General features: G+C 54.2%; 1 protein-coding gene across 1 annotated transcript in view; it reads right to left on the reverse strand.

The window, feature by feature from the left end:
- Positions 1–2,288: 2,288 nt before the first annotated feature.
- LOC144724674 (CLIP-associating protein 2-like) overlaps positions 2,289–20,093 on the reverse strand; it is a 40,052-nt gene continuing 22,247 nt past the window's right edge. The window contains exons 18-33 of the mRNA XM_078603980.1: positions 19,984–20,087; positions 18,985–19,005; positions 14,546–14,826; positions 13,999–14,062; positions 12,491–12,654; positions 11,452–11,530; positions 10,702–10,845; positions 10,134–10,283; positions 9,266–9,372; positions 8,383–8,527; positions 7,575–7,629; positions 6,729–6,925; positions 6,420–6,548; positions 5,571–5,777; positions 4,405–4,521; positions 2,289–4,180 (exon numbers count right to left, since the gene is read on the reverse strand). Coding sequence (XP_078460106.1) covers positions 4,082–4,180; positions 4,405–4,521; positions 5,571–5,777; positions 6,420–6,548; positions 6,729–6,925; positions 7,575–7,629; positions 8,383–8,527; positions 9,266–9,372; positions 10,134–10,283; positions 10,702–10,845; positions 11,452–11,530; positions 12,491–12,654; positions 13,999–14,062; positions 14,546–14,826; positions 18,985–19,005; positions 19,984–20,087 — 2,063 coding nt within the window. The 3' untranslated portion in view covers positions 2,289–4,081. The remainder of the gene's footprint in view (positions 4,181–4,404; positions 4,522–5,570; positions 5,778–6,419; positions 6,549–6,728; positions 6,926–7,574; positions 7,630–8,382; positions 8,528–9,265; positions 9,373–10,133; positions 10,284–10,701; positions 10,846–11,451; positions 11,531–12,490; positions 12,655–13,998; positions 14,063–14,545; positions 14,827–18,984; positions 19,006–19,983; positions 20,088–20,093) is intronic.

A 20,093-nucleotide genomic window follows, 5' to 3' on the forward strand; every position in this document is an offset into this window, starting at 1 on the left:
ACCCGGCAACCATCAACAACGTTCCCCTTCACCGCCAAGATGACGAGGCAGCCATCGATCATCGCGCAATTACATCCATCGCCATCCATCATCATCATCCCTCCTCATCCCATCCCACCCTAATCCTCACTCCCTCCAGAACCCCCCCCCCCCCCGTGTGCTCATTTCAAAACGATCGCTATGGCATGCAACTCAGTCGCGCTCGGTCCCATCGGCTCGGAAAAAATGAAATTAACCGGATCGTTGAATTGGATGACGACCGGTCGATGTGAAGGTTCAAGTAATCGATCTGCTTGTTGCGGTGATATCCGCTTGCTCAGAGGCTGGAAAAGGGGGAGAACAAAAATAAATTTCGATTTAAAGCTTTCGTGACTGCAGGGATTCATCTTCTTGGTTCTTTCGGTAAAGTCACGTAGAAGGGAAATAATAAAATAATAAAACATAATAAAAACGTCGTGAGAATTATGTTATTATGTTTTATTATTTAATTATTTCCCTTCTACGTGACTTTACCGAAAGAACCAAGAAAACTAAAATAAAATCGCGTGCGACTTCTCCGCCCACCGTGCAGCGAACAGCCAATCACCGTCGAGCTGCCGATCGAAGCCGCCTCGCGATTGGCTGATGGTGCGCCGCGGCGGAGGCGTGGCTAGTCGTGAGAGGGCGTGGTCACGAATGTTAATTTGACCTCTTGTGGACGAAGCGCTTTGTGGCTTTATCAGATTCCTCCAGCGTCAAATAAATATTCTGATTATTACGAAATGTTGAAATTAGTTCGATTCGGTGCGAATTACGTTCGCTCCTCATTCCTCCAACCGCCACATTCTCATACAATAAAAAAGCATCACCTACCGCATTCTCCGGGTTATAAGACGGACATTACCCCCATGTATTTCAAAACAAAAGTCTGGGGGTTAATCTTTTAATCCGGTCTGTATCTGTGTGAGAGACGACACTTGCATAACCGTATTAATACCGTGAGTCTCACTCTTCGGTACGTCTTATAATCCGCAGTATAATCATGAAGTTCCCAGCCAATGAGAATACACTTGATGAAGAGCTGAAATAAGCGAGATTGCTACTAACTTGTGTGTTGTTAATCTCTTAGAAGCTGTGTACGGGTACAGGCGTGTTCACGCGTGGAAATCCGATACTCTCGATTAATCATCTCCGATCGTGAGCAGGGGGCTCTGTTGATTCGTTCGTTGCGTCTCGGCTCCATCTCCGGCCCCAAATCCCAGCAAAAACGACGCATTGCAAGCGGCCGGGATTAGTCACCTATGCAATGTAATCGATGATTAACATCGATTACATCACGTCATCGTCTGGACCCTCATATTATCACAGAGACACAATACGGCAAATATATACTTTAGCAGCATCGTCAGTCAGTCTCGATCTACCGCTAAAGTCACGGTGCCCGCACGCAAAAAAAAGTTCGCTCCGTCTCCACTTTGGCGGTGCCTCCACTTGCTTCTTTGTGTTTCGCGCACTCTACGTTTGCCACCACGCCAGCCTCTGTGAAGAAACAATTCTCTAAGAATGAAGGAGTTGGTGGGTCGCGTGGGGATGGAACTCTGGACGCATCACAGCAAGTCGGTTGTTTTTTTTTTAAAGCCGATTGTTAAATCGTTACGATTCGTCGATTCTTTGAGGGTGGGATGCAGGAGGTTGCAAGAGAGTTTTGTAGAGTAGTTGCATGCCTATTCATTATGGATCTTCTCCCACAATCTCCCTCCCCCACCAACACACCAACTACGAGTGCCATTACTGCCGCTGGTACTAAGCCAGCTGATGGAGATTTTACTGGTAGGAACCTCCTGGTTACACCAGCCCACAGGGGATTATTGTGTCCGTCCGTCCGTCGTGCAGGGAGGGGCTGGGTGGGGAGGGTGGGGCTGGGTGGGGAGGGGAGGGTGGGGCTGGGAGGGGTGGGGCTGGGTGGGGAGGGGCTGGTCACCCCGTGGTGCCCTTATAAAACTCAACGTTTAACCTACTCACGCCGACTTGTGCCCGCCCTCACAGTCGGGCATATTTGCGGAATACACCACGCCGCCATTGACCCTGGCCATTGACTGAGCAACCCAGCGTTCCTACCAGCTCCCTCCGCAGAAGGAATGTGTTTTAGCTGCTGCTGCTGTTTCTGCTATCGCTGCGGTGTCTGCAATCCACCAGTGGTGAATATGCATCCACATTCCCATGACCGGGGCAAGTATGTTCGTGAGTCACTTGTGATTGCTTCCCACAAAATGGTCCGCGTTGTTTCATCCACAGCGGAATGATGTTCTGGGCTCACGACGAAGGTGGACGAACGGCGCTCCCGGTCATCCTCAAGCTCGAGTGGTTGGCACTGCCCACATCGCGTCTGCAGGTCTTGACACATCTTCGACCGCGTGCGTGCAACGATGAACGGTTCAAGACATAACGGCAATCTTGATCTGAACGATATAACGGCAGCAGAAACAATGTCACGGATGCTGTGTTTACCACTGGCATCACCGTGTGAGGGGCACACCGTGTGCACTTGACGGTTGTATAGACACGCTTCCTATTTATTTCCATATTCGGCCGAGGTTCATCTGGCATGCACTTGTACAAAAAAATTCCCCGAAAAGCTTTTGCCATTGGGATTTGCGGAATATCCGCATTAAGTGATGGGTAATTTTGTCGAAACGTTAGTAGATGCACACCCCTACATAGTCCACAGATTAATACAGATTTATATGGTCCAGATTTATGCATTCATAGCATTATACGCGGTATAGATTGTGCGCTCTATAGTTGACATCCATACCAATGTCTGTGTACACACCATAAATCCACGCAGCCTTAAAAATCCATGCCAATATTGATTCATACGGCTGTGTGTCACGGAGATTCACACCGCTACAGATTCTGAATATTCACGCCGCTGGAGATTGTACATTCGTCCTGTTCGAGTCCATAGATGGGTTTAATTCGTGACTGGAACGATTCTGTGTGGAGTTTGGATGTTCTCCCCCATATTCTGCATGGATTTCCTCCAGGTTCTCCTGTTTCCTCCCATAGCAAAAAAAAAACCCTCTGTACGATGTAACTGGTATTGGCTAAAACATCCCAATGCTGATCAATATACATGCAAGCTACTCAAGTGGGATTGCACACAGCAGCGACCATTGTGCCCTACTGCAACAAAACAAAACTAATTGGCAGGACCATCCAGGAAAGGAGTGCTTGAGACTCAAGTGAGGCTGGGCTGAGTAAAGAGGCGTTATGATACAAAAAACTAAATGCCTACATGCCACGGTACTTTGTGTATATACTGTGTTTGTCTGCGTGTGGACACCTTGCAATTGGGATGTTCCATCTGCAGGGATTCTGAACGTGAAATATCTTAGCTGATAAATAGATATAACAATAAAACAATACCAATATATGACCCCCAAATTGCAAAAAAAATAGAATTCACGAGTGTTTTCAGAACGAATCCTTTCTGTTCAGAATGGCACCGTGAAGGTGCGGGAAGAGGAGTTTGTTTAATAATTTACGCCCTTATTCCAGGCATTGACATCTGCTACATTCTAAGAGCTCGTGCGCCCCATTATAGCGTGTGTTTGCGCTGCATATTTACCATGTATTCAAACACATGTAATGTCAGTGCTGCTTCGAATTCCCATAGCTCACCCGAGCAGAACTTGCCCTTACGGACAACGTGTGCCCAATAATAACGACACTTGCGTGATTTATAATCGGGCCGTGCTTGCAATCGCCATCGGCTCCATAGCCGTGGCGTGGGTACTTTTTAAGCGAGGGATTATTGTGTGGTGACACCAGAAAGTACACTCGGTAGTGGGGTAGCTGTCCACCCTATAGGTGGTTCTGAAACATAATTCGGCTGGGGTGTTGGAAGCTATCACGTAAAAAGGGGGTGTTAAACAGGAATTGTTTTCGGTATGGTGAGCTGTCCAGCCAATAGGGGGTGCTGACACGAAATAGAGTTGGTGGGTGGGGAGCTGTCCAGCCAATAGGAGGGTACTGAAACTTAGGTTGAATATCGGGAGCTGCCCAGCTGACAGGGGGTGCTGAAGCGATGAAGCGGCCATCAGCTGCATTGACCCGAGAGGCTGAGAGCCGGGGAGCCGGGCGAGCCAGGTCCAGCATTGCTCTCTGCACGCTGGATGTACAGATTCAGCAGCTTCATCTGTAGGGAGGGGCAGAGGGAGGCAGATTTAGTGTGAATGACTATACATATGGGATATAGGGGCAAAGCCAAAGGAATTGTGAGGTTTCTAACACTCCAGTGTCTCCCTACATGTGTTATCCAGGAAGGTTTACGGTGATTGCAGTGCATAGTTAGTAATGTAAAAGTTGCAACTTTAATTTAACAATGCAGTGAATTCGGTAGCAGGTGAAAGGGAGACTCGCCTTGCTGCCAGACAGGTGAGTGAGGTAGGGGGTGAGGCTCTCTCCGATGGCAGTGTGAATCGCCACGAGGCAGAACACGCTCGCTTTCCGCACGCTGCTCTCCGCGTTGTCGTAACCCTGGTGGGGATGGGGTGGGGTACAGGGGGGGCGGCCGTTGTAACCAACTTCGGAGTGGCTGATGATAATTATAATTTCGATTTAAAGCTTTCGTAACTGCAGGGATTCAACTTCTTGGTTCTTTCGGTAAAGTCACGTAGAATGGAAATAATAAAATAATACAAATAAAACATAATAAAATAATTCTCACGACATTTCGGCCACAACACAAGCAGCCGTCCTCAGGTGAAAATTATTTCATTGTTTTATTTGTATTATTTTATTATTTCCATTGTACGTGACTTTACCGAAAGAACCAAAAAGATGCTTATAATTATCTAATTTATATTTATAGAGCGTGTTCACTCAAGGCGCTTGCCATACAATAATGTTTGCAGGTGTGTGTGCGTCTGGTTGTTGTTTGGGCGGTAGTGTGGTGGCAGCAAGAAGGGCCTGGGTTCGAATCCTTTTCGTGTGGGTTTTGTGTGTTCTCCCCCTGTTCTGTTTCATCCGGGTTCTCTGGTTTCCTCCCATAGATAAAGAAAATAAAACATACAATGTAACTGGCATGGGCCAAAACATCCCAAAGTTGTATAATTACTTGCTAATTACTCAATTGGGATCACACACAGCAGCAACATCGGCCACATTATTGCAAAAAGTTGGCAGGACCCTCATGTAAAAGACTCGGCAAATATTTCCTGGGAAAGAAGGGAAAAAAAAAATAATCTGGGACTTAATCGATCAGGCACTCAATGGAATTCATTAAACGTTCCGTATGTATGTTGAACTTATTTCGCACCGTACGTAGCAGGCCATACTAATCAGAGGTGCGGGGAAAGGACAAAAAACTAAACACAACAATAAGCAGTTTTAAAGAAATGAATGCTCTCTGGAGCAGAGCTGCTGCTGTAAAGACCTAGCCAGCTTTCATAACTGTACATGGGGCAAAGTCTACCCGTGTAGCTAATACAGGACCGCAGAACTCGGGCAATGCCGGTTCAGGCTACCTTCAACAGCGCCAATCGAGTAGTTTCCCACGTAGCAGTCGAAACAACAACAACAAACACCTGCAAGAGGCCCGGGATGATGTCGGGCAGCAGCTGGATGAGCGCGTTGTACGGCAGCCGCTGCATGACGCGCGTTTGCATCTTGATGGCGGCGAGGTTGATGGGGAAGTCGGCGGTCTGCACGATGGGGCACAGCACCTTGAGGCACTGCTCAGCGGGCAGCGACGCCGCCAACACCGACGCCGTCTCCTCGGCGGCGCGGCACACCTAGCGGCGTGCGGGCATGGGGGGGGGGGGGAGGCGGGGTCACGTTGGAGCGAGGTCAGGGACTGTATGCATGGTGAACTTCTTTCGCGCCGTACGTTGCCAACCACTCCAACCATGCTAATCGCACCTCCGATTATCACGGTTGGAGTGGGGTGAAGTGGATGCGGGGTGATCACGTGAGCACTGGGTGACATGGGTCCAGGGTGACGTGGGAGCGGGGTGACGCGAGCATGCGTTCAGGGCGGTTGGCGGTGTAGGTTTGGGTTTGAGGTGTGGTACTGGTGACGCCGGTGGGATTCGTTGTGGTGATGGTGATCGCGTTGGTGGTGGCTGTGGTGGTGGTTGAGCTGATTGGCGATAATGATGGTGGTGGTGGTGGAAATGTCTGTGGTGTTGATTGATCTCAGTTAGGGTGCTGGGGGCAACAGCGATGATTATAGTTGTGATGATGGTTGTGGTTCTCCTACCTCTCTAGCCTCTATTTATGAGTTATGAAGAAGAGCTATTGACCAAAACATCGCCTCTAATATACTTTTTACATTAAAGCCACAGTGTTACCGACGACAGCGTTTTGTTTACCGGTTATGATTTTGGTGGTGTTGCGCGAGAGTGGTGGTGGTGGTGGCTGCTTCCCTCCCATACCTCCTTGTGTGGGTCTCTGTGTGCCTCCAGGACCTTCATGATGGTGAGCTCCGCATACTTGCGGAAGCACGTGGGCTGGCGACGCAGGAACTCGCTGAGCACTCGCAGCGCCAGCGAGCGGGTCACGTGCTGAGGGCAACGGTCAGGACGACGCGGGAGGGTGGGAGGGGGGGGGTGACAGGTGAACGTTACGAACCGGTCTTGTTCAAAGGCGCACCGAGCGAAGACGCAAAAGGCCGGTCGCCGAGACGAAAATCTCGACGGGCTCGCAGAAGCGGACGCCGCAGAACTACTTGCGGGCTGGCTCACGTCTGCGTCCGCGAGCGTCTCGAGCAAGAGCAGCAGCACGGTCTTGAAGTGCTCCTCCCAGGCGGCCGCCGGCTCCTCGCGGCCAGCGCGCTGCAGCTCGCGCAGCGCGGCCCGCCGCTCCTCGGGGCGACCGCCGGGGCCCGTCAGCTCGGCCAGCAGCTCGGCCAGGGACGAGGCGGCCGGGGGCCCGCCCTGGCCTGGGATGGGCGGGGGGGGGGGGCGAGAGAGAAGCACGAGGAGGTGTGGGTGGATGGGTGGGTGGATGTGGTTGGGTGGGTGTGGGTGGGTGTGGGTGGATGGGTGTGGGTGGGTGTGGTTGGGTGGGTGTGGGTGGGTGTGGGTGGATGGGTGGGTGGGTGTGGTTGGGTGGGTGTGGGTGGGTGTGGGTGGATGGGTGTGGGTGGGTGTGGTTGGGTGGGTGTGGGTGGATGGGTGGGTGGGTGTGGTTGGGTGGGTGTGGGTGGGTGTGGTTGGGTGGGTGTGGGTGGGTGTGGTTGGGTGGGTGTGGGTGGGTGGGTATGTGGGTGGGTGTGGGTGGGTGGATGGGTGGGTGGGTGAGTCGGTGTGGGTAGGTGGGTCAGTGGGTGTGGGTGGGTGTGGGTGGATGGGTGGGTGGGTGTGGGTGGATGGGTGGGTGGGTGTGGGTGGATGGGTGGATGGGTGGGTGTGTAGACGGTTACATGGGTGGTTAGGTCAATATGTATGGTGTGTGGACCGACCAGTGGTTTGATTCATGGCTGGCTGAGCGAGTGAGTGGGTACATGGTTGGGTGTAATCATGGGTGTACGTGTGTGCGTGTGGCCACACGGGGACGTGGTGCAGTGTGGTGGTGTGAGCGCCACTCACTGTCGGGGGTGTCCCGCCCCCCCTCTCCCTCCCTCCCCAGTGCCGCCCCCGTGCCCTGAACACGGCAACACACAAGCTGGATATAAGCACGCCTTGTGCAAGCACAGTTCTCATACAAGCAACGAGTCCTCACGTTCCATTGGTGGGGGGAAGGTAAAGCACAACTTCGGATACAAGCACACTACATCGGATATAAGCACACACCGGTGGCCATCTTATGTTTACACCCTTGAGCCAACAGTGGAAGATCCACATTCCATTGCAAATATTTCTATGAAGGCATCACACATATGTATTGATTCATTTACCCGTGTAAAATTACCAACGTTATGCAACCCAAGGTAAATTCATCAAACATAAATTGTGCGCTCCGCTCATTTCTTTAAACGCACTCAATTGAATTAGTTCTCCTCGCTTCAGCTGTGGCAAAGTGCACGAATTCTTAATTCAAAGGCAACCGTCGCTCAGCTGTTATTTCAACATGGCAAGGAGGCCCTAAGGGAGGGCGTACAAAATACGAGGGCCTGAAGGCTTTACTAGCCCATGGGTTAATCCGACCCTGCCGATAACCGACGATAATACCAACAACGGCAAAGATAACAACGGTCTTCTTGGTTCTTTCGGTAAAGTCACGTAGAAGGGAAGTAATAAAATAATAAAAATAAAACATATTTTATTACTTCCCTTCTACGTGACTTTACCGAAAGAACCAAGAAGATGAATCCCTGCAGTCACAAAAGCTTTAAATCGAAAGATAACAACGATAGTGGCCGTCACGCCGATGGGCTGCGGCGATGCTGACGATCACCTGCTCGCGCCCGGCGGTGGCGGCGGCCGACTGCTCGGTGAGGTCCTCCTGGCTGCGGTAGCTGTAGCTCTGGATCGCCTGCGACACGCCCCGCAGGGAGCGGTAGAACTCCTCTCCCGCCGCCTCCCCGTCCGCCTCGCTCGTCCTGCCGCCAGAGTTCGTCCGAGCGCAGCGAGACGGGCACGGTCGGCAACGCTGCTGCTGCCGCAACGGCGCGGGTGTGCGTGTGGGCTGGTGAGCAGGTGCTGCTCGCTAACAGCACTTTCCCCCAAAAGTCTCTGAAGGTTATGCGGGAGGGAATCTTTGTCATTGTGCACGGTCGTGCGTGGTTGAGGGTGTGTGTGGGTGAGTGTGGGTGTGCGTAGTTGAGGGTGTGTGTGGTTGAGGATGTGTGTGGTAGCGCGTGATTGAGTGTATGGTTGTGTGTGTGTGGTTGTGCGTGGTTGAGTGTGCATGGTTGAATGTGCTTGTGCGTGTGCTTGTGCGTGCGTGTGGTTGTGCGTGCGTGTGCTTGTGCGTGCGTGCATGTGGTTGTGCGTGGTCGAGTGTGCGTGTGGTTGAGCGTGCGTGTGATTTTGCGTGGGTGTGCGTGGTTGAATGTGTGTGTGGCTGTGCGTGTGCTTGTGCGTGCGTGTGGGTGTGCGTGGTTGAATGTGTGTGTGGCTGTGCATGTGCTTGTGCGTGCGTGTGGGTGTGCGTGGTTGAATGTGTGTGTGGCTGTGCGTGTGCTTGTGCGTGCGTGTGATGTGTGCGTGGTTGAATGTGTGTGTGGCTGTGCGTGTGACTGTGCGTGTGTGTGGTTGTGCGTGGTTGAATGTGTGTGTGGCTGTGCGTGTGGCTGTGGGTGTGGCTGTGCGTGGTCGAGGGCGGTGCGAGCGGCTACCCGGGAGACACGGTCCCCTGGGAGGAGGCGGAGGGCGAGGTTACGGGGCTGACCCTGTTCGCTGGGGGGCGCATGGGGGCACGGTGGGCAGCTCCACTCGGCGACGCCTGGAGCGGGGAGGGACAGGGAGCGACACAGACGACGACCTCGGGTGACCCAACCAGACCCATACAACTTGACCCGACCCAACTATCCTGATCTGGCCCAACTCGACCTGACCCCTGACCCCACCCCTGACCTCACCTACACAGACTCGAATGACTTGATCCAACCAAACGTCCACTCAACAGGAGCCAAGCAGACCCACGTGACCTGACGCCACCCAACCTGATCCGACACAAAATGACCGCAACTTATTCGACTCGTACGGCCTTCCCAGCCTGACCTGAATTGACCTGACTTACCTAAAATCTGTCCCAACGTGAGCTTACCCGACCCACGTGATCTGATCCGCTGTGACCCGACATCACCTGAATCAACTGGACCAGAGCAGACCCACGTGATCCAATCACGACCTGACAATGACCTGACGAAGTGAAGCTCATTTACATATACTCATTTACATCATCGCCATCCTCCCCCCATGGCGTTATTCTCTACCATCTCAACCATCCCAAACCAACCCCACCATCCCCACCATCTCCACCATCCCCATCATCTCCACCATCCCCGTGATCTGCCGCCCCCACCACCACCAACGCCATCATCAGAACGAACGCACTCATCACCACCACCTTGACCGTCACCACCGTGCCGGAGTGATGTGGAAGTTACGTGTGCGGTTGGTCCCATTTGCTTGTTGGTATTGGAGGCTGGTGGTGGGGGGGGGGGGGGTTCAAGAGGTCGGTGGGGGGGTGCGGAGGCTCGCCTGGTTGCCCCCGGCTTTGGGTGCCGCCTTGATGTGGTTGTGCAGGAGGCGAGTGGCCCCGTCCTGGAACGTCTTGGGCAGTGCCCCCAGCAGCATCGTGAACTCCGGGGGGTGCAGCTCGAACAGCGCAATCAGCACCGCCTGGGCCGCCTGGGTGGGAGGCAGGAGGGAGGGAGGGAGAACGCACGCACGGGTCTGTGGGTCTGGGTGCGCGTGCATCGCAAAAGAACACGCACACACGTACCTGCGTCTAAAGGGAACACAGACCCGTGTGTGTCTGCGTCTCCAAAAGTACACGCACACACAGATCTGCGATCATCTGAACTGGTCTTGGACCTCCCCTAGGTTGACTCAGCCCTAAATGAGTACCTGGTGCGGTGTGTAGTAAACATCACCGGCCGGAGGGGGCAGAAGACAAAGGCGGCCGAGCGTTGCGCCCTCGTGAGCCGTGGCCGCCATTCACCGTTGCCGCTCTCTAACAACAGCTCTTGCCCCCAGCAGTCTGCAAAGGCTATAATGGGGGGCTGGGGATCTTTGTCTTTGTGTGGTCACGTGGGCGCCCTCGCACCTTCCTGACTTCCGAGCTCTTGGGCTCCGTGGTCCAGGTGATGATGCGCGACACGGCGAGCCTCGTCTCGCTCGCGTTCACAAAGCCCCGCGGCTCCATGATGCGGCTCAGCGCGCAGATGTACCTGAGCACTGCCACCTTCACCTGCGGGGGGGAGGGGGCGGCGGGGGTGGAGGGCGCGGTGAGTATCACGGCCCAGGTCACGCGGCCCAGTGGGTTCACAAAAACCTGTTGATTTTATTTTTTTTTTATCGGGATTCCGCTTGTATTACCCAGCAAAGCCTCGCTGAGTCTCAAGACTCGTCGTCAGGAGGGTCCTGCCACGTGCTTGCAAGTAGGGGGCGATGTTGCTGCTGCTGTTGTGCATGATCGCAATTGAGTACATTTGTAGGTGATCTTTCAGCATTGGGATGTTTTGACCGACACAAGTTGTACCGTGTGGGTGGTCATTGTTTAGCTATTAGGAGGAAACCGGAGCCCCGGATGAAACAACCCACGCAGAACAGCGAGAACACGCAAACTCCACATGGAACGGTGGCCCGGGGTCCCGAATCGAACCCAGGGGCTTCCTTGCCGTGAGGCGCGAGCGTCGCCGCTGCGCTGACGGCCAAAGCCGTAGGGGTGGCAGTGTGGGTTCGTGAACCCATCTGTGCGGACCACCGAACGTCATCTTCCCCCTACCGCCGCGCGTGTTTGAGTATTCTTGTTGTTGTCTCTTGTAGGCGGTGCAGCAAGCAGGACGCATCTCACCTTGAGGTTAAGCACCTGCGTCTGGTCGACCACGAAGCGCATGAGGATGTTGAACTGCAGGTCCGGGGGGAAGCATTCCCTTGTGGGCGCGCACACCGCATCGTCCCATCGTCATCACACCGTGCCATCACGCCGTACCGTCACGCCGCTACGTCATACCATAATCTCATCACATCATACTTTCGCATCGTTCCATCGTCGTTACACCGTCACATCGTCACACTATACCAACACATCATACCATCACAACATGTCCACATTAATGCGCTCACCATGAGAACATGGCATCAGACCATCACAACACCATGATTACACCATCACATCGCACCGTTCCAGCGTCACAATCACGCCAGCTGATGCCACTGCAGCAACGGCGTAACCATCGCACCACTGCATCGCTCCCGCACCGCAGTACACCACCCACCCCACACCTGGGCAGACCTAACCTGGTGAATGACCTCATCCTAATTTGTGACCTTAGTTGACCTCACATGGCTGACCTGTTCTGCTTTCACCTGGTGACCTTGACATCCAGGTAACCATGCATTGACCTCACCTGGTGACCTCACCATTCTGACCTCACCTGGTGACCCCTGATAACCTCACTTGACCTCACCTGGTGACCCCAGCTGACCTCACCATGCCGACCCCCGCCTGATCTCACCATGCTGACCTCACCATTCTGACCTCACCTGGTGACCCCTGCTGACCTCACTTGACCTCACCTGGTGACCCCACCTGACCTCACCAAACTGACTTCGCCTGGTGCCTTTGCTCGGCTCACCCGGTACTTACCCCTCATTCAGCTTGCCTCAGCAGGCGAACTCACCCCTCACCAGGCAAACTCACCCCTCACCAGGCAAACTCACCAGGTGACCTCACCCCTCACCAGGCAAACTCACCCCTCACCAGGTGATCTCACCCCTCACCAGGCAAACTCACCCCGCACCAGGCAAACTCACCCCTCACCAGGCAAACTCACCCCTCACCAGGCAAACTCACCCCTCGCCGGGGCGACCTCACCCCGCGCCGGCCTCACCTGGTGACGTCGAGACAGCGCTGGGCCTTGGCCTGCACGGAGCCCAGCAGGTCGGCGCCCATCTTCTTGAGCAGCTGAGTGAGCAGCACGAAGAGCCAGTCGTGCAGCTCCGCGCGGTGCGTCAGCACAAAGTCCACGAGCGTCTCCAGGAACATGCTGAACACCTGGGGGGGGGAGGGGGCGGTGCACGGGGGGGGGGGGGTAGAGGTGAGGAGCACCGTTGGAGGCATGGGCCGCGGGTGCGTGGAGTTGGGCGATTGCGATGCGGTGGTTTTGGGGGGGGAGGGGCGCGGATGCAGCAACGCATGGAGTAAGGAGGATGGGACACGGGGGTATAGGGGCATAGAGACACGGGGGTACGGGGACGAAAGGACGTGGAGATAGGCGGACACGTGAACGTGAGGACATTGTCTGTAAGGGCACGTGAGAATGTGGGGGGATGGGGGCGTGAGAACGTGGGGGGACACGGGAACGTGAGGACGTGGGGGGACGTGGGGGGACGTGAGAACGGGGGGACACAGGGACGTGGGGGGATGGGGACGTGAGAACGGGGGGGGGACGGGGACGTGAGAACGGGGGGACGTGAGGACGGGGGGACACGGGTTCGCAGCGCCGAGCACAAACCGCCGCACCGCCCCAGTGCTGCGTAGTACGCCGCATCAGAATTGGCCGAGTGTTTGTGCGGAACTCACTCTCTGCAGAATCCCGATCCAGGGCAGCGGGCACGTGGGGCCACAGGGGGCACAGGGGGGGCACAGGGGTTGGAGACTTTAGGGGAATGGCAAGAAGGGCATTTCGGATTCGCCTCTCGACGTTACGTTACGAGTGGGGGGTGACATTACAACTCGCGTGACTCTCGTCGCAGATCCAGCCGGCACACCCACCAACTCACCTGATCCTCACCACAAACAACAATGGGAATTCAACGGCACCCCCCCACACCCCCACCCCTCCCTCCGTCCCCAATGGCACATGCCTATCAAATGTATGATTTTTTAAATGGGGCCACGTTCATTTCCGCGGCCGTTGTAAATGGTGGAGCGGATAAGCTCTGCCGCTTAGCTCGTCCGCAGGTGTGCGAATGAATTGGAGGTCATCAGGTGACCAGGTGGCCATGTGACCAGGTGACCGGATATCAGGTGCACAAGTGATAAAATAATGATCAGACAATACTCATCCCTCACATAGATGTGACACACCTTACTAGTTGGCTGTGTCGGGCGGTGGCAGGTTTAACGACACATTTATACATTCACGCGATCTCACCCAAAAAAACCTGTATTATGGATGATATTGGTCGCGAAAGCCTACGACGTGTTAAACTGACCCTCTGTTAGATGTGGCTCCCATTTCTACGCAACACTCCATAGATACAGTGCGTAAAATACACACCACAGAATAATCACAAGTGGACAATGCCTGTGTCACGTCGGTCTCTCCTCGTGGTAACGTAATTGTTTACACATCCCACCAGCCCCGCGGCCACGTGATGCGCGGGCCACACACACCTTGCTGTGCGGATCGGCGAACATTCGCGTGAAGATTTCACAAAGACGCTTGAGCTCCACGCGGCTGTGGGGACACGGGGGGGAGACGCGGGGAGGTGAAACGGGGGAAGATACACAGGGAGGAGACACGGGGAGGAGACGCGCAGGAGGAGAGACACGGGGAAGAGACGACACGCAGGAGGATAGACGTGGGAGGGAGACACACGGGGGGGAGACACGCGGAGATACATGGAGACACACGAGGAGACCGCGGGGAGACACACGGGGGGAGCGGGGAGGAGGAGGCGGTAGTGTTACTGTCATCAGCAGCAGCAGGAGGAGGCACTGGAGGAGGCGGGGCGAGCAGCAGTAGCAGCAGGTGCAGCAGGAAGAGGCAGCAGCAGCATTACGATCATCAGCAGGAGGAGACAGAGAGGAGTAGGAGCAGCAGCAGGAGGAGGAGGCACTGGAGGAACGGGGCAAGCAGCAGCAGCAGGTGCAGCATGTGCAGCAGCAGCATGTGCAGCAGCAGCAGCAGGTGCAGCAGGAGGAGGCGCAGTGTCGGCACCTGAGCGTGCGCTGTGCCCGCAGCAGCGCCTGCAGCGCCAGCAGCCCGTCGCGGCGCTCCGCCCAGTTGGAGCTGGCGCAGCGGTTCAGGATGTCGGCCACGTCCTCTGCCTGGCGCACCAGGTAGGGGCCCGGGGCCCCCGGCGCCAGGGGGGCCCCGTGAGCCCCCCGCGACCCCCGCGAGCCGCACGAGCGCTCGGAGCAGGCGCTGGAGGCGTCGCTCATCGCGTCGTCGTCCGACGTCATCCCGTAGGCGTCGTAGCGGCGGCGCACCGGCTTGCGCTGGAGTGCCGGGAGAGAGTGGGGGGGGTAGAGAAGGGTGTGTGGGCGGCGAGGCAAATTGCCGTTGCGATCGACGGTATCGATCGCGGCGATTCAATACAGGCGTTCGGATGTTCTAACACCAAATAGGAGCGGTGTTATACTGGTAGGAACGAAGTGGACCAGCCTACAATAGAATATATCGTCCGTCCGTGTAGCAACATCGCCCCCTACTGCAAACACTTGGCATGACCCTACAAAAACCTTTAGACTCTGTGAGGCTTTCCTGGCTAAACACGTGTAACATTCCCTTATAATTCCCTGAGATAGCTTTTAATTAAAACTTTGAAATTAAATAAAAAAAACTCACAGCGCCCTAAAGCCTACAGCTAGGCCTAAAGCCTATAACTAGGCCTCAAAGTCTCCCTTCGTATCATTCCCCCGCGTGTGTGCAAGGGAGTTAATGTTTAACAATGTTACATTCCCTGATGCTTTGAAATAGAAACATTTAAATTTAAAGCTTTTACATAAATAATTAAAACAGGTAAATTAAAAATTAACTCACGGCGCCCTAAAGCCTACAGCTAGGCCTAAAGCCTAGACCTAGGCCTAAAGCCTAGACCTAGGCCTCAAACTCTCCATTCGTATCGTTCCCCCGCGTGTGTGCAAGGGAGTTAATGTTTAACAATGTTGAGATCTCTTTTACCAGTGGCAAAATATAATGGTAGGTTTTTACCCTTTTAACTGGTACAAAACTGACACCTTTATTCAAGGCATCATGTTTGCAATGACCACAACACAAGTAGTCAATAAAGCAAACAAAAAGAAGCAACTCTGATAAGGATAATAATATGCACTGTCCTTGAAGTTGATTGGCCCACACCCGAGACGGCTTTCTTTAGAGCCTAGTCCCCATTGGTGTAGGGCCAGATGACACCAGAAGGCGTACAACTCAAAAACAGTGCAATATCAGAGTATTGAGAGTTCGGGGTAAACATTTACACTATGAGATCTCTTTTACCAGTGGCAAAATATAATGGTAGGTTTTTACCCTTTTAACTGGTACAAAACTGACACCTTTATTCAAGGCATATTATTATCCTTATCAGAGTTGCTTCTTTTTGTTTGCTTTATTGACTACTTGTGTTGTGGTCATTGCAAACATGATGCCTTGAATAAAGGTGTCAGTTTTGTACCAGTTAAAAGGGTAAAAACTTACCATTATATTTAACAATGTTACATTCCCTGATGTTTTTTAATAGAAACATTTACATTTAAAGCTTTTACATTAAAAACAACTCCCTACCCCCTCCTCGTCGGCGGCTTTCCAGCCTAGAGCCAGGCCTGGGAATCTCTCCCCCGCTAGGGGTGTATCGGGCGGGGCTACAGCGGCAGGGGGCGGGGCTACGCGGGGCCGGGCGGGGCAACGGCGGCAGGGGGCGTGGGCACGAGGTGGAGGGCGGGGCTACGCGGGGTTGGGGCGGGGTTACGGCGGTAAGGGGCGGGGCAACGAGATGGGGCGGGGCTACGGGTGGCCGGGGCGGGGTTACGCGGTTGGAGGGCGGGGGCGCGGGCCCACGGGGCATCCACTTATTGGCGGCCATTTTTTGCCATTTCATTTTATTATAGCCATTCAATTGTTCGTTCCTAACAGCCCACCCCGCAGGGTCCTGTTTGGTTCATTTTCAGTGGGGGGCGGGGTGCATCTACGCCGAGAAGACATCATCGGTGCGAGGAGGGCATTTTACACCATTGGGGGGTTTGACAGCAGCACATTGGGGGTGTCTTTCACAGGAGTTGCCTGTTGTGTGGAGTTGTCTGTTGTGTGGAGTTGTGTGTTGTGTGGAGTTGTGTGTTGTGTGGAGTTGTCTGTTGTGTGGAGTTGTGTGGAGTTGTGTGTTGTGTGGAGTTGTGTGTTGTGTGGAGTTGTGGGTTGTGTGGAGTTGTGTGTTGTGTGGAGTTGTCTGTTGTGTGGAGTTGTGTGTTGTGTGGAGTTGTGTGTTGTGTGGAGTTGTGTGTTGTGTGGAGTTGTGTGGAGTTGTCTGTTGTGTGGAGTTGTGTGTTGTGTGGAGTTGTCTGTTGTGTGGAGTTGTGTGTTGTGTGGAGTTGTCTGTTGTGTGGAGTTGTGTGTTGTGTGGAGTTGTGTGGAGTTGTGTGTTGTGTGGAGTTGAGTGTTGTGTGGAGTTGTCGGAGGCCGCACTAAAGGCCACCAGGGACCATCAGTGGCCCCACGGGGCCTTGCTACAAAGGTCGAAAACGGGTTTTGATTCCTTACCCTACCCGTACCCGGCCGCACCAGGGTCGCAATCGGGTACCCGATACCCGTACCCTACCCGATACCCGGTTACCCGTACCCGGCCGGGTATCGAGTAGGGTACGGGTACCCGATTGTGACCTCTGGGATGAAGCAATGTTGCAGGCGCGGGTGGGTTGATTCTAGGAACTTGAATTGTGAGAAGAGACAAGACGTTGGGAAATGAGTGACAAACGGTGACTCACCAGTGACTCACGGCCTACCCGTACCCGGCTGCACCAGGGTCGCAAACGGGTACCCGGCCGGGTATCGGGTAGGGTACAGGTATCGGGTACCCGATTGCGACCTCTGCCTTGCAATGAAGAACCACTGAAAACGGGCACCCGTTGCAGGACATCGCGTCTGCATTAACCACACGTGGTGCTCTGTGCTAAAACATGCAAACAAGCACGCTGTGACATTAGCGTAAGCATTGTCTTTGAAGCGGATTGGTCTCCCTTGTGGCCTCGCCTCGCCACCGGTGTTAGACCGAAGAACGACACCAAAAGGCGAACAGCACAAAGGCAAATCCAGATGCCAACGCATGATAGCTCGGGTTGAGCAGTCATCATCGGCAGCAGAACGGTATCATCATCAGCAGCAGCAGCAGGTTGGACAGAGATAGCGTCATCACTGGCAGCGCAGGTGACTTCACCGTCAGAACAATGGTCAAGAGCAGTGGTTCTTCTTCTTAACCTGGGGTGCATCCACGCACCCCCTGATGCCCTTTCTGGAGGTACGAGACACGGCCAGATTTCTTTAGGAGGCAAATCATCTAAAGACAAGTTAAGCACGGGCACGCAAGTACAACTACGTTGCTTCATCAAACCCCTTGTATGTATTAACATTTTAGAAAAAATTACGATGGAGAAGGAAAGGGGTGCAAGGCTGCAGTAAAGGTTAAGAACCACTGGTCAAGAGATACCATCAGCAGCGGCATTGCCATCATCCTCATCAGCAGCAGCACCCAGTGACGGATTCTCCTAGTAGCAAACGTAGCTACCAATGCTACGGGCCCCGCACTTTCAAGGGCCCCACGCTAAATGCTTCCAAGCTATCAATTCCGGTTCAGTGATTCTGCACTTGCTCTATTACTATAGTACTATACCGCCTTCAACTTTTATGAACGACTGGGTGTTTAAGGTTAGCGATTTGTCGTATTATCTGGCTGTAGAGGAAATGAAAGAATACAATTACTTTACTATGCAAAATGTGTGTTTTATTATTAATGGTTTTTTTTTTTATTTAGGGCACCTTTATAACAAATGCTACAGGCCGCGCACTAACTTAATCCGGCACTGGCAGCAGCGGCATGAGTATCAGCACCATGAGTAACAGCAAGCTCCACCCACCTACCTTGATGCACCCATCTCAGGACAGGCTAATCTCTCACAATACAAAGGCCACTGCCGCAGCAGCCTCCGTTGGTTGGACCATCTCTAGCTCCACCCACCTACCTTGATGCACCCATCTCAGGCCTATATAAGACCTTGTCTCAGCAGCTTTTTCTCTCTCTCTCTCTCCTCACCTGAAGACGATTGCTTGTGTTGCGATCGAAACGTCGTGATCTATTATTTTTTATTCACGTGACATGACCGAAAGACCCAAGAGTATGAACTACAATAGTATGATGCGTATCAGCAAACGTCATGCCAGGCATCATTCATCTGCCACTATCTTAAACTACAATGAATCGGCATTCTTCACCGTCATCATCATCATCATCTACCTTTATGAAACAGGATCATCACATCCCCATTTTCTACCGTTTCTGTCACGGCGATTCGTGAAATATCACCGCCCGTTATCCATCCAACCCCGACCGCAATCACTCATCACCCACGATCATGACCGCACAGCGTAGTTCACCAGACTCGCCGCCTCACCTTGGCTCTGGTGCTTCCGGTCTAGAGGGACAGCGAGATGACCGGGGGGGGGGGGGGGGGGGGACACACGAGAAGAAGTGAGACAGGGGGACAGGGAGACGTGTGTGTGTGCGTGTGTGTCTCGTGGTGTACGTGTGCACCCAGTGACGATTGTCTGAAGTGGTCCTGGGCCTCCCCTAGGTCGTCTCAGCCTCAAATGAGTACCTGGTGTGGTGTGCAAAATCATCTCCACTGAGGAGACAAAGGCGGCCGGGCGTAGTGCTGGCCACTCACCCCCTCGTGTACCGTGTCGGCCTTAATCGGTGCTTGCTAACATGCACACGTGTGTGTGTGATGGTGGTAGTGGTGCATCTGCATTGGCTAAAACGCAGAAAGTTTGCACAGTGGGGAGCACGGTTGGTGCATCTGCCAGTCATCTCAGTCAGTCAACCCATGGCACCTGGGGGTTTGTCCCGTGACCTCCTGCCAGCGAGTCTTCGACACTTCATGTGGCCTGAAGGTGCACCTAGCCTGGTACAAGTGCTGTTGTGACATCACCGCGACTGAGTGCCAAACGGCGGTCGTTGTTGTTGTCCAAGTTTGTCTCATGTCCCCATGTGTTCCTGTCTCCCTGTGTCTTTCTATGTGTGTGTCCCTGTGCGTCTTCACGTCTCCCCACAAATTCCTGTGACCTCGTGTGTACCCCCGTGTCCCTATGTCCCATATCTCGTGTCCCCTTGACCCCCACCTCCATGTCTCTGTGTCCCCCCCCCCGTGTCCCCCCTCTTGTAACACCATTGTGTGTGTCCCCCCCCCCGTGTCCCCCCCCCCCCGTACCCCCCCGTGTCCCCCCCCCCTGGTTTCCTCGTTGTGTGTCCCCCTCCCATGTCCCCCTCGCCTTGTATCCCCATTGTGTCCCCCCCCCCTTGTATCCTCGTTGTGCCCCCCCCGTGTGTCCCCCATTGTGCCCCCCCGTGCCCCCCCCCGTGTCCCCCCCCCCCCCGTGTCCCCGTGCGGCACCAGCGCATCCGCCACGGCCGCCTCCACGTCGGACCCCGGGTCGAGGAATCGCATCGCGTTCACGGACGACGAGATTCCCCGGCTCTGCATCAGCGAGTAGGGGTCTACAT

This window comes from Lampetra planeri, chromosome 21 (genome assembly GCF_965212315.1).
Source record: "Lampetra planeri chromosome 21, kcLamPlan1.2.h2, whole genome shotgun sequence".
Taxonomy (NCBI): domain Eukaryota; kingdom Metazoa; phylum Chordata; class Hyperoartia; order Petromyzontiformes; family Petromyzontidae; genus Lampetra; species Lampetra planeri.